The sequence below is a fragment of the Mus caroli genome, chromosome X (genome assembly GCF_900094665.2).
Source record: "Mus caroli chromosome X, CAROLI_EIJ_v1.1, whole genome shotgun sequence".
Classification (NCBI taxonomy): domain Eukaryota; kingdom Metazoa; phylum Chordata; class Mammalia; order Rodentia; family Muridae; genus Mus; species Mus caroli.
The window spans coordinates 90,978,219-90,993,263 of NC_034589.1; the positions used below are offsets into that span (position 1 = coordinate 90,978,219).

Genomic DNA, 15,045 nt, shown 5'->3' on the forward strand with positions numbered 1-15,045 from the left:
GCCTGCCTCTGCCTCCCAAGTGCTAGGATTAAAGGCGTGCGCCACCACCGCCCGGCGGCTTCCTGTTCTTATGTATTTTATTTTACTTAAAAACACACAGCTAAGTTAGGTTTTGATTCTTCTTTTTTTTTTCCTATCCTTCAATTATTATTCTCCCTCCCACCTCAGTGGCCCATAAAATTGTTCCTAATCCATTAACTTAGTTTAATACATGTTTGCCTTTTTTTCCATTTAGCCCATCATTTCTAACTATATAACCTTGGGCCAGTTACTTAAATTTTCTTTAACTCAACTTTCTCATCTGCAAAGAAAGGGTTAAAAAAGAAAGAAGTTATCTTTGATTTCCTTGATAGTCATAAAATGAATACACATAAAGTGCTTACTACAATTTCTGGCACATAGTAAGCACCTAGTAAACAATAGGTATAAAAATAATAAATAATGGTAATGCATTTCTATTTTTTTTTTCATTTTTCAAATTTTCCTTCATAAACCCTCCCCGCTTTCTTAGTTACTCTCCACTCAATCTTCTCCCTAGGTGGCTTTGGGCTATCTCTGGTCACACACTGTGCTATGTTTCCTTAATCCACACCTGGTGCTTCTTCTCTGCCTTCTTTCATACATCACTTGCCTCCAGTCTTGTTCCTTTACTCTGACCTTATCTCCTCTACAATTTTAAGTTTTCCTGATGAAAGCCTGCCTAGCAACAGCTGCAGCTCTGAGCATGAGATATGAGCCTGGCTCGAAATCTGAAAAAGCAAATGAGAAAGAATCAGGAATCCTTGGGTCTACACCTACACAATATTCAACTGCTGAAACCATTGTCATTCCTCCCTCTATTTTTTCCAATGGGACTACAGAAAGGAGTGGATAAAGAATTTTTTCTCCTCTTCACTGTGTTTGATGAGAATGAGAGCTGGTACAACAATGCCAATCAGGCAGCTGGTATGTTGGATTCCCGACTGCTCTCAGAGGATGTCGAGGGCTTCCAGGACTCCAATCGAATGCATGGTATGGGGAATAGTTTTGCTTTTAACTATAACTTTAAGGCCTTAAGCAAAATATAATTCAATCCATACTTACAACTAGTTCCTAAAAATGTTCATCTCATTGATCATCTCTGTTCAAGAGACAAGCTAGATTGAAGGATACAATGTAAAACAACAGTTCTGTTTTTAAAAATTATTATTATTACTACTCTTCCTATTCTTCCTGTCCCCCTCTGCTATACTGGGTGTGTAGTTATACACAGAGGTTAGAAGAGGCTGTCCTAACTACGGAGCTGTCATCACACTGCAACAGCAGCTGTTCTTACACTGATGTCTTATGTTATGATCTGTATTACACAGTACAGGAGGCACTGGCAGATAGTGGTGGAAGATGAAAACAGTATACAAGTGATATTATACAGGGTATGACAGATTAAGCTGGGATGATATTGCTTCATTCTTTTTCGTTGTTTTCCAGTAATAGAATCCAGGGCCCTTTTGCCTGCTAAACAAGTGTTCCTATCACTGGGCTACAGCTGCAACCTCCATTCAGTCTTGTCTTATACCATTTTCCCACATCTCATACGTCAGCAAAGTGTGACCATTTTTCTTCCCACAACCATAACTTCTACTTATTTCATATTTTTGCATTGTTATGCCTTTTGCTTGAAATACACATTCTCACACATTTCCCTTCCGCATTTTGAAATTCTTCCTATTTTCTAAGATTCTACTCATAAGCTTACTCACCAATATTTCCACTTCTTATCACTCAAGTCCAGGGTGGTGATTCTCTTTTCTATGTACCATTGTACTTTAGTAATTGTAAAAGCATACATTATATATATATTTGTCAACATTGTAATTGGTACATAGTTCTTCACTTCTTCTAGAGTATGTTGACTATGTATCTTCTACATTATTTAATTATTAGGTTCTAGCACATAGTGAATGTTAATTGAATTACTGAACTACCAAATTAATGGCTAGGTGGATGAAAGAGGGAGTGAAAAATCTAGTCCTAGATTTCACTGAGCACCCAGCAATTTTCGATGATATGAATAACACCCATAACAGTAATTATAGAACAATCCAGGCAGACTACTAAATGTGTAAAAGAGCCTTTTAAGTTCAAAAGAAAAGAGCATTAATAAGGAACAGTAAATATAGATGATCCATTGAAGAAGGGAATATTTGAGCTGGAGCTGAAGACTGAATAGGTTTACAATCAAGACATAAGCAGTGGAGGCAGAATAGGGGATTAGCAATATTCTCATCAGGAGGAAATTAGGATGCTCTAGAATTTCAATTTATGGGAAACCAAAGTCCAGGGCTGATATGCTGCTATGATTTGAGTAGTCTAATCTCAACTCCCTACTTTGTCTTGTGTTTTTATTTTTCAGCTATTAATGGATTTCTGTTCTCTAACCTGCCCAGGCTGGACATGTGCATGGGTGATACTGTGGCCTGGCACCTGCTTGGCCTGGGCACAGAGACTGATGTACATGGGGTAATGTTCGAGGGCAACACTGTGCAGCTTCAGGGCATGAGGAAAGGTGCAGTCATGCTCTTTCCTCACACCTTTGTGACGGCCGTCATGCAGCCTGACAATCCTGGTAAGTGCTTTAGCAGCAGGCACAAGACTTACAGACTTTGTTAAGTAGGGGACAGGAATGACAGGGGAGGAGGAAGGGCTGGTGAAAAGAAAGAAGTGTGTTCAGGGTTTTGAGAGAGTTTTGAAACACGTTATCTCTTCCATGTATTGTCCATGTTCTGATTATTTGATGTTTTCATTATCTGCAGCCTGAGTAGAAGGCTGGAAAACCTTTGTTTTTCAGGAAGAAGGGAGAGGCTAAAGCACTGCTCAGCTTCAGTGCTGATATGACAGAGGGTACACTTAGCCACACAGCACTTTGGCCATATAAAGATAGATTATAATACAACCTATATATTTGGAAGGTCAATGGAATGTACCTGTGTTTTCAACTCTGGTATTCTGTGAAGATTTCTGCACCCCGGCCCGGCCCATGTGTGTGTGTGTGTGTGTGTGTGTGTGTGTGTGTGTGTGTGTGTAGTCAAATGTATTTGTAAAGAAAACAAAAGACTAGAGAAAGCTATGTTTTGTTCAACTACATGCCTTCAAAATGACTAAGATTTGAGGAACATTTGTGGCCTTCCTTTGGGATGTAATAAGGAACAGAGGAAATGTAAAACAATCCGAAACAAAGCCACTCTTTGGGCATGGAAAGGAAGGGCTAGAAATCTGAAGATCTGGAATTCAGTTCCTGTTTATACTACCTACAAGCATGGCATGAGCAATCCACTTCACTTGACTGTATGTTTAACCATCTTAGGTCAGAAATGAAAACCTCAGAAGGACCTTTGCCAGCTTGCTAATCACTTCGCTTTAATCACTCCCCTTATCTGTGCAGATTCAGCTTCCCCTCCTTTCTTCCTTCCCCACTTCCTTCCTTCTCATTTCCTCTCTTCTCTGCGCCTCCTCTCTTCTCTTATCCCATGTTCTCAACAGTAATTCCACCCTCCTTTCTTTATGAAGAAATTTGACTCAAATGCTTTTTATTTATTTCTCAGATTCCAATAATCTCAAAGCATTTTATAACACACAGAAATTTTCTTCAGCCCCTAGGGTGTATTCTTTTTCCAGCCAGTAGGTGGCAAGAGTGATTGTAAGAAAGTTTACCCATCATCACCACAATCTGGACTGCACTTCTATTTTTTTAACTTTCATTTAGTTGTGTAAACTCTTATTATATTTAAAATAGAATTCCTTTAAAAAGTAATTCCTTGTAACAATTAGTAATTTCTTCATGGGTGTGAACTTTACAAGCACAACATTTACCTATTCTCTTCACATATCTTGTTTCCCATCTACCTAGAGCATTTTCTTGGCTGGGGAGTTGTTAGCAAATTATAAACATCAGTTACTACAGTTTCAAGAAGCAAGAGGAGCATGTGCTTTCAGTAAATGGGGGTTGGGATGGGGAGTGGGGAAGCTCTGAATTTAAAAGATCATATTCTTGAGCTTTAATCCCCAAGCCAAACTCCAAACTTAATCTCTTTCCTGAAAAACTCAGTCGGGACACCCCCCCCCCAAATCTATATATTTCCTTGGGTTCATTATAATTTTAAATGCATGGAATTATTTTTTATTTTCATGCTATGGACCAAATGGGTAGCTGGCGAGGCACAACAATATGTCTCTATAGTCCTGGCAATTTCTTTGCTTAAGCTCATGATTTGGGGACCAGACTGAGCAACAAGATGAGATCCCATCTCAAAATCTAAATGAAAAGAAAATTTAGTGGGAAGCATGGTGGGAAATATAATGGTAGGTTTTCAAGAATAAAGATTTAAAATATCACGATTGGCTAAGATTCCTGAATTTTGTTACTATTGAAGACAGAAGTCTTCCCCCTTTAATATACATTCATATTTTTTTAAAAAAATTGTCAAAGAAATGTCAAGTCATAGAATATTGGGACTGGTAAGGTTCCTTTGAAATCACTTATGATCAGTTATTTTACTTGTAGATGCAAAGAACACTTACTTGAAAGGGATAAATGACTTGCTCGGATTAGAAGCACTGACTGTAAAATTTTGGCTTTTTCTCTGGTTCATCCTCCATCAAATCCTCTTAATTCTCACTCCTGGATGGTATTTTGAATCTGAACTTTCCATCTGTCCCATGGGCACTTGCTCCGTCATTAAGAAGGAGAGAGACCACTGTAAATAGTTCTCTAAAATCAAAGCAATATAATGACAAATTTGGATCAGAATCTGGCTTTGGAGTCTGTGGAGACTAATAAATCTTAGTCATTACAAAGGCATGTAGCTGAACAAAACATAGCTTTTGTTGTATTGATGAGCAATGCATGTACAGCTTTATAGATGCATTATCCACATCACTGTAGCCAGGCACAGTGGTGCAGGTTTTGTCTTCAGTTCAAACACCTTAGAAGGCTAAGTTAGGAAAAAGAATGACCTGAGCTAGGAAGTTTGACAACACCCTGAGCAACAGAACAAGTCCTCTTCATAAAACTCTATATTGCAGACACAGCATGTTTTCTCTTTGATGCTGATGTTAAAAAAAAACCAAACAACAAAATTGGATATTAAAAAATAAACAAAATATGGAAAGAATTCATATGTGGGCCTATTGGTAATTCTTGTCATTATCATGTTTCTTTGCTATAATATTTTTTATTTATATATTTGGAATTTTAATAGGCTTATATTAATTTTAATAAAATACCATCTTGTCTTTAAAAATATCATCCTGACTAGTATGCCTCTGCTATTCAAACTGAAATATTAATACTATATCTTTAATACAAGGGAAGGTGTCAGATAAAAGGTTAAAGTCTGAATATATTATGTCCTATTAAACTCATTTTAGTTATTCAATACCATAGATATTATTTTTACTACTTGGACCCTGATTAGGGTTTCTTTCTTCTTTTCTTGTTAGTGGAGCTCTTTCTTTGTTCGTTATTTCTATCCTTCCTTCTCTTACCCATTTCCTTTGTGTGCTCTGCTTGAAGACATTAATAGTAAACTCTGAGTCACCAATAATTTGTCGCTGTTGCATTAAGGAAAAAATATCAAAGCATTTCCTCTTGATGTCATTTAACTAAGAACAAGTCCAGATTTGAAATTCTCTATTTGGCCTTCCTTGTGCCTTCTGTCCTTAGTCTTTCTGTTTGTGAATCTGGGTCTGCTTAAATGTTGTCCCATGAAATCTGCGTCTGTATCTATATCTATCTGTCTGTGTCTGTCCTAACAAAGAGCTTCTTCTCTTTTTTTAATTGAACAACACAGAAAGTATCACATAGAGAACAAATGAAGATTCTTTACAGAAATCTTTAATAGTGTTTTACAAGGAATTAAGTCCTGACTCCAGCTGCTCCAGCTGCAAACAGTATTAGAAGCATCATTGTTTCTCAAGCAAAATCTGAATAATGTATACTACAGTTATGGTACATATTCATTTTATTTTTAAAAAAAAATTAAATTTTTTTATTTGTATTTTTTATTAGATATTTTCTTCATTTACATTTCTAATGCTATCCAAAAGTCTCCTATACCCTCCCCCTGCCCTGCTCCCCAACCCACCCACACCCACTTCCTGGCCCTGATGTTCCCTTGTACTGGGGCATATAAAGTTTGTAAGACCAAGAGCCTCTCCTCCCATTGATGGCCGACTAGGCCATCCTCTGCTACATATGCAACTAGAGACACAGATCTGTGGGGTACTGCTTAGTTCATATTGTTGATCCTCCTATAGGGTTGCCAACCCCTTTAGCTCCTTGGTTACTTTTTCTAGATCCTTCTTTAGAGGCCCTGTGTTCCATTCAATAGATGACCGTGAGCATCCACTTCTGTATTTGCCATGCACTGGCATAGCCTCACAAGAGACAGGACAGCTATATCAGGGTCCTGTCAGCAAAATCTTGCGGGCATATGCAAGTGTCTGGGTTTGGTGGCTGTTTATGGGATGGATCCCCTGGTGGGGCAGTCTCTGGATTGTTCTTCCTTCCATCTCAAGCTCCAAACTTTGTCTCTGTAACTCCTTCCATGAGTATTTTGTTCCTCATTCTAAGAAGGAACGAAGTATCCACACTTTGGTCTTCCTTCTTCTTGAGTTTCATGTGTTTTTCACTGAATCTGTAGATTGCTTTTGACAAGTAGCCATTTTGACTATATTAATCCTGCCAATTCATGTAGCATGGGAGATCTTTCCATCTTCTGAGATCTTCAGAGACTTGAAGTTCTTATCATACAGATCTTTCACTTCCTTAGTTAGAGTCACACCAAGATATTTTATAACATTTGTGATTATTGTGAAGGGTGTTGTTTCTCTAATTTCTTTCTCAGCCTGTTTATGTAGAGAAAGGCCACTGATTTGTTTGAGTTAATTTTATATTCAGCTACTGCACTGAAGCTGTTTATTAGGTTTAGGAGTTCTCTGGTGGAATTTATAGGGTCACTTATATATACTATCATATCATCTGTAAATAGTGATATTTTGACTTCTTCCTTTCCAATTTGTATCCCCTTGATTTTCTTTTGTTGTTGAATTGCTCTGGCTAGGACTTCAAGTACTATATTGAATAGGCAGGGAGAAAGTGGGCAGCCTTGTCTAGTCCCTGATTTTAGTGGGATTGCTTCAAGTTTCTCTCCATTTAGTTTGATGTTGACTACTGGTTTGCTGTATATTGCTTTTATTATCTTAGGTATGGGCTTTGAATTCTGATCTTTCCAAGACTTTTATAAGGAGTGGGTATTGGATTTTGTCAAATTCTTTCTGAGCATCTAATGAGATGGTCATGTGGTTTTTGTCTTTGAGTTTATTTATATAGTGGATTGCGTTGATGGATTTCTCTATATTAAACCATCCTTGCATCCCTGGAATGAAGTCTACTTGATTATGGTGGATGATCATTTTGATATGTTCTTGGATTCAGTTTGTGAGAATTTTGTTGAGTATTTTTGCATCTATATACATAAGGGAAACTGGTCTGAAATTCTCTTTCTTTGTTGGGTGTTTGTGTGGTTTAGGTATAAAAGTAATTGTGGCTTCACAAAATGAATTGGGTAGAGTACTTTCTTTTTCTATTTTGTGGAACACTTTGAGGAGAATTGGAATTAGGTCTTCTTTGAAGGTGTGATAGAACTCTGCACTACACCCAGCTGGTCCTGGGCTTTTTTTGGTTGGGAGACTATTAATGACTGCTTCTATTTCTCTAGGAGAAATGGGTCTGTTCAGATTGTTAATCTGATCCTGATTTAACTTTGTACCTACTATCTGTCCTGAAAATTGTTCATTTCAACCTGGTTTTCTAGTTTTGTTGAGTATAGGCTTTTATAGTAGGATCTGATGATTTTTTGGATTTCCTCAGATTCTGTTATATCTTCCTTCTCATTTCTGATATTGTTAATTAGGATACTGTCCCTATGCCCTCTAGTTAGTCTGGCTAGGGGTTTAATCTATCTCATTGATTTTCTAAAAAACAAAACAAAACAAACAAACAAAAAAACCAGCTCTTGGTTTGTTGATTCTTTATATAGTTCTTTTTGTTTCCACTTGGTTGATTTCAGCCCTAAGTTTGTTTATTTCCTGCCTTCTACTCCATTGGGGTGAATTGTCTTCCTTTTGTTCTAAAGCTTTTAGGTGTGCTGTCAAGCTGCTAGTGTGTGCTCTTTCTAGTTTCTTTTTGGCAGCACTCAGAGCTATGAGTTTTCCTTTTAGGAATGCTTTCATTGTGTCCCATAAATTTGGGTATGTTGTGGCTTTATTTTCATTAAACTCTAAAAAGTCTTTAATCTCTCTTTATTTCTTCCTTGACCAAGTTATCACCTTGACCAAGTTATCATTGAGTAGAGTGTTGTTCAGCTTCCACATGAATGTTGGGTTTCAATTATTTATGTTGTTATTGAAGATCAGCCTTAGTCTGTGGTGATCTGATAGGATGCATGGGATAATTTCAATATTTTTGTATCTGTTGAGGCCTGTTTTGTGACCAATTATATGGTCAAGTTTGGAGAAGGTACCACGAGTTGCTGAGAAGAAGGTATATCCTTTTGTTTTAGGATAAAATGTTCTGTAGATATCTGTTAAATCAATTTGGTTCATAATTTCTGTTAGTTTCCATGTATCTCTCTTTGGTTTCTGTTTCCACGATCTGTCCATTAATGAGAATGGGGTGTTGAAGTCTCCCACTATTATTGTGTGAAGTGCAATGTGTGCTTTGAGCTTTACTAAAGTTTCCTTAATGAATGTGGATGCCATTGCATTTGGAGTATAGATTTTCAGATTTGAGAGTTCATCTTGGAAGATTTTACCTTTCATGTGTCTGAAGTGCCCCCTTTTGTCTTTGGGTTGGAAGTCGATTTTATTTGATAGAATGGCTACTCCAGCTTGTTTCTTAGGACCACTTGCTTGGAAAATTGTTTTCTAGCCTTTTAGTTTGAGGTATTGTCTGTCTTTGTCCCTGAGGTGGGTGTCATGTATGCAGCAAAATGTTGGGTCCTGTTTATGTAGCCAGTCTGTTAGTCTATGTCTTTTTATTGAGGAATCAAGTCCATTGCTATTAAGAGATATTAAGGAAAAGTAATTGTTGCTTCCTATTATATTTGTTGTTAGAGTTGGGATTCTCTTCTTGGGGCTATCTTCTTTTAGGATTGTTGAAGTATTACTTTCTTGCTTTTTCTAGTGCATCATTTCCCTCCTTGTGTTGGAGTTTTCCCTTTATTTTCCTCTGAAGGGCTGGATTTGTGGAAAGATATTGTATGAATTTGGTTTTGTCATGGAATACTTTAGTTTCTACATCTATGGTAATTGAGAGTTTTGCTGGGTTTAGTAGCCTGGGCTGGCATTTGTGTTCTCTTAGGGTCTGTATAACAACTGTCCAGGATCTTCTGGCTTTCATGGTCTCTGGTGAGAAGTCTGGTATAATTCTAATTGTTCTGTCTTTATATGTTATTTGACCTTTTTCCCTTTTTGCTTTTAATATCCTATCTTTTTTAATGCATTTGTTGTTCTGATTGTTATGTTTCTGTGTTTATGTTCTTTAGGTATGAGAAGTTTTCTTCTATAATTTTGTTGAAGATATTTACTGTCCCTTTAAGTTGAAAATCTTCATTCTCATCTATACCTATTATCCGTAGGTTTGGTCTTCTCATTGTGTCCTGGATTTACTGGATGTTTTGTGTTAGGAACTTTTTGCATTTCACATTTTCTTGATTGTTGTGTCCATGTTCTTTATGGAATCTTCTGCACCTCAGATTCTCTCTTGCATCTCTTGTATTCTGTTGCTGATACTCACATCTATGGTTCCTGATTTCTTTCCTAGGGTTTCTATCTCAAGAGTTGTCTCCCTTTGGGTTTTCTTCATTGTTTCTACTTCCATTTTAAGATCTTGGATGGTTTTGTTCGATTCCACCAACTGTTTGTGTTTTCCTGTAATTCTTTAAGGGATTTTTGTTTTTCCTCTTTAAGTTTTTCTACCTGTTTAGCAGTGTTTTCCTGTAATTACTTGATGGATTTTTGTGCTTCGTCTTTAAGAGCTTCTACCTGTTTAGCAGTGTTCTCCTGTATTTCTTTAAGTGGGTTATTGATGTCCTTCTTAAAATCTTCTACAAGCACCATAAGATGATTTTTAGATCTGAATCTTGTTTTTTGGGTTTGTTGTGGGTATCCAGGACTTGCTGTGGTGGGCATACTGGGTTCTGATGATGGCCAGTTTTCTTGGTTTCTGTTAGTAAGATTCTTACATTTGCCTTTCGCCATCTGGTAATCTCTGGTGTTAGTTGTTATAGTTGTCTCTGGCTGGAGCTTGTTCCTCCTCTGACTCTGTTAGCCTCTATCAGCACTCCTGGGAGTCCAGCTCTCTCCTGAGTCCCAGTGGTCAGAACACTCTGCAGGCAAGCTCTCCTCTTGCAGGGAAGGTGCACAGAGGTCTGGATCTCAGCTCTACCTCCTGGCTGAAGTTGCAGGCAGAAAGGGATCCTTCTAAGAAGCTCTGTTGCTTCTATGGTCCGCGTGCCCTCCTGAGAGGACTGGTTCCTGAGAGACCCCAGATACAAGATGGTGCTCTCACCTGAGTCCCAGGGTCAGAGCCCTCCCTGGATGCTGATTCTCCTCTGGTAGAGAAGTTGCCCAGAGGTCTGGGTCTCAGCTCCACCTCCTGGTTGAGGATGAAGGCCTGAAGGGACCCTGTCCAAGAAACTTCACTGCTTCTGAGGCCTGAGTGCTCTCCTGGTCTGGTCTCTAAGAGACCCAGGATACAAGATTGCAATCTCACCCGAGTCCAGGGGTCAGAGCCCTCTATGGAGGCCTATTCTCCTCAGTGATTCTAAGATCCTGGGTGTGCTAGGGTGCCTGCTGCATGGAGAGTCCTCTGGGGAATGTGGAACCTCCACTGAGTTCACACCCAAGGTGACACTGGGCTGGCCGATATTTATTTTATAAGAATGTTCTGAACCTCTATTTTTGCTTTTTTCAGCAAATGATTATTAGAAAATAAGCATTACTCTGGGTCAGAGTCATGGAAGAATGTATAATTTAGGATTATAGCTATGGACTAATTCAGGTTGTAAATGTTGATTACATGGAAAATCCAAGGCAAGTAAGGTTGGTTCTTACATGGTTCTCTTAAAGGCAGGTTAAACAAACAGGATAAGTACACAATAGGCCAAAGATCTTAAGTCTTATGTGATCTCAAGATGTATTATTAACTCTGGCTGTGCTGTCCAGCAAAATTCCCAGTTTCTTGGAATCTAAGAGATATTTTTATGAGATTATATCCCTGCTGTTGCTCTACTTTTGTAGTATTAATGTAGTATCAGTGGAGATGGTCACTGGTAAAGAGCTGGTCAAGGTTTGGTGTACTGTAGGGGCTGCCTAAAACAGCATCACTTTATTCTTTGAATTCCTTTTGAAAAGTTGACAAAGACAAAATAGGACTGTGACAAATAGGTTCGTCGTGAAAAACAAACAAACAAACAAAACAACAACAACAACAACAACAACAACAACAACAACAAAAAACAACAAAAAACTACAGTTTGTGATTTCGTCCTGAAAACCAATTAGAGGGTTTGAGCCAGTTAATATCAAACATCATTTCAAGATGTTTATTTTGAGTATAAGAATTTATGATTGCTTTAGTTTGAATGGACTGAGTTAAGGATACTTTCACAGTTGTAACTTTTACTGTGGCACAAGGACAGCTGCAATAATCATTCCAATGAATCTTTGTACACATATGTTCAAGGGCATAATTAATTTGTTCTGAATCAGATCCTCCATGCCAGGGGCAAGCCAGATTAACAGGTATCCAGACATGCATGGGCTTGCTTTAGAATTAAAACCAGGAGATAAAATAATATTGTAATTAGAGGAACTTTGGTAAAGAATGAAAATTAGTAGTGGCAGGCAGTTTATATGTGGTTGAAATTCAGGAAAGTATCCCTTTTGTTACCAGGTTTCTTCTGAGTCCAGTTCATGGTGTGCTTTTCTAGTCCTGTGATAGAAAATTAAAATGTGAAGCTTTAGCCCTAAATTATGAAGAGAACAGGATCCAGGCATGGGTTATGTCCTTGATAGAATTTATGTAAAACCATGGGTTTGGATAAAACTCCTTGCTTTTTATGATATTATTTTTTTATATGTGTCAGGGGAAAGCCTGAGAGAAACAATTTTTTTAATTGAAATTATAAGTTGCTTTGGTAAATTTCTCCTGGGCAGTCAGGTCTTTTAATCACTCCCACCTCCACTTCTGCCATTTTTGTTTATTGTTTGATTTTTAAATAAGAAATAAGCTTGTTTAATTATGACTTGTCCTTGGGGTTATAGGGCATTCTTTATAACCATGAGAGACATGAATTTTTCAGATTGACAAAAAGAGATAAAAATTTTAGATCATCAGAAGGATCATTGTGTTTTAATCTCTTTTGAGATCCTCCTAACAGAGAAAGCAACCAGTACGTTTCTGCAGGGACCATAATCATGTGTTTGAGCTGTAGCAAAAAAGAAACACAAAAAGGTATCAGCACAATCATGAAAAAATTAAATACCCCTGAAAATAAGTTTTTGAGACCATGTCTTCCAAATTTGGATTGGTTTGTAAAGCTTTAGTAACCAGTATTTACATTAGGTACCAAGAGTAGAATAATAACTAGTGAGAACTCCCATTGATTGAAGCAGAGATTTTATATCAATGAATTAAACATTGAAGTTTTAACATATATGTTTCATCTTTCACAGACCTTAAGTCATTTACACAGACCCTCAAAATTTCCATAAACTTTCTAGCTTCCCTTTTCATATATAAACCCCAACAATTTTAACCTTCTCCTTCCATCTTTATATCACTTCTCATTTTAGTTTCTATGTACCATTTTTCCCTTTTAATACTATGAGATATGGGTGTTTGATTATTGAGAGTCGTCATTGGAAAGCAAATCTTTTACATTATTAGGCTGTAAAGGGTGGTAAAAAGCAATCTTTAAATCAATAGCAATAGCGAGGTAGTTTTGACCTTATTTACCCATTGAAACCTGTTGGTGAGTTTATTTCTCTCAGTAGGAAGCCTGTTGGCTCTAGGAGAAGGCAAAGCCCTCTTTTCAGGTTTGAAACACTTAAAGAGGTCGAGTTGGAATTTGTATTTTCACAAGTCAATGGAAGAAATAAAGTGCCAGCAATCTCTTTATTATTTGTAGCAATGTCGTCCATAAATGTCTCTGTGGGGTTTTGTCTGCTAGTGGAACAAAACCCTGAGTGTATCTTAAGGTCAGGGATTTTATTTATTTATTTGTTCATTTACTTATTCGTTTATTTATTTGTTTACTTTGGCCCCTGTGTCAGTCTGTGAGCGTGTTGGGAGGACTCTACTGATGTGTTTATTATTCAGTTGATAACTGGAGGGCAACTGAGCCTCAGCTTAGATGTTTTCTTATTTTAGTGACTCAGGTAACTAAACTTTCTTTAGCAGCAAGCAATGTGGCCATCTTTTGTCTACAAAGACAGTGTGAAGTCAGAATGTTTTTAAGGTGAAAACAGACATTTTAGCTATGGATAGACTGGCCAGGCAGCCCCAGGGGAAGACCTGGCAGAGGCTTGCTCCCTTGCTGCTCTAGCAGCAGGTGGCCAGGCTGCTAAATTGTCTGCTGAAGATAGGGACTGGGACAAAGAGGCTCCAGCTGAATTGTGTATGCATGCTGTGCTCAATGAAACTTTACAAGCGTGTTTTGACGTTGTCTTAGATCTAATTTTTAAAAGTAAATTTGGTAACTGTTGTGCATGGATATGTGATAGAGGAATAAAAAAAAATTCTACTTTGTAGGAGCAGAAGTGTCAAAAGGCAGGCTGGGTATTGGTGTGCTTAAGAGAAAAGCTACTTCTTGTGATGAAATTTGAAGTAGAATCAAACAGGACTTGATAAGAAATGGGAAGAAGGAAATAAAAGATGTAGTTTTGAGGGGTTGCTTTCAAGGCATAGGACCACTGCTACTGAGAGTAATCTATCATTTCTGCAGAACTGAGATACCCAGATTTTTCTTTTTCTTGGAACCTATCCCCCACTGCAAACAAACAAGGTGGGAGCTTTTGGGAAACTGATAGACCACTGTCCTGTTTTGCACCTGAGACATCCAAAATTCACATCCCTGACATGTTATACATACATACACTGGGTGCTTAATATGCTTCACTAACACACTAAAGGTTTCTCACACAGAACCCAAAAATGTATGGGTTAAACACATTAGAGATTCTTCATGCAGAACACCAGGATGTGGTCAGCTTGAAAGTATTAATAATAAATTCTGGAGTCCCTAGTAATGCATCAATCAGTATTACATTAGGGACACAAAAGCACTTCCCCCTTGGTAACAATTTAAAGAGAGCTGTTATCATTTAGCCAAGAGTAAGCTCAGATTTGATATTTTTACATCTTTGTCTTCTATTGTATGAGTCTGACCCTCTCATTTTCTTTTCATCTCTCTGTTCTCTGTAGTGTTTTCTTCTCTCCCATTTTGCCACATTTGCCATATTTTCCTTTTCCCCATCTTGCACTTTGTTTTTTTTTAAAATTAGGTATTTTCTTCATTTACATTTCCTATGCTATCCCAAAAGTCCCCCATACGCTCCTCCCAATCACCTACCCACCCACTCCCACTTCTTGGCCCTGGTGTTCCCCTGTACTGAGACATATAAAGTTTGCAAGAACAATGGGTCTCTCTTCCCAATGATGGCCAACTAGGCCATCTTCTGATACATATGCAGACATGAGCTCCTGGGGGTACTGGTTAGTTCATATTGTTGTTCCACCTACAGGGTTGCAGATCCCTTTAGCTCCTTGGGTACTTTCTCTAGCTCTTCCATTGGGGGCCCTGTGATCCTTCCAATAGCTGACTGTGAGCATCCACTTCTGTGATTGCTAGGCCCTGGCATAGTCTCACAAGAGACAGCTATATCTGGGTCCTTTCAGCAAAATCTTGCTAGTGTATGCAATGGTGTCAGCATGTGGAAGCT

General features: G+C 38.0%; 1 protein-coding gene across 1 annotated transcript in view; it reads left to right on the forward strand.

Moving 5' to 3' along the window:
- Positions 1 to 15,045, forward strand: part of Heph (hephaestin) — a 96,916-nt gene that overhangs the window by 40,660 nt on the left and 41,211 nt on the right. Inside the window, exons 12-13 of the mRNA XM_021153354.2 lie at positions 861 to 1,011; positions 2,393 to 2,605. Of these exons, the coding sequence (XP_021009013.1) occupies positions 861 to 1,011; positions 2,393 to 2,605 (364 nt within the window). The remainder of the gene's footprint in view (positions 1 to 860; positions 1,012 to 2,392; positions 2,606 to 15,045) is intronic.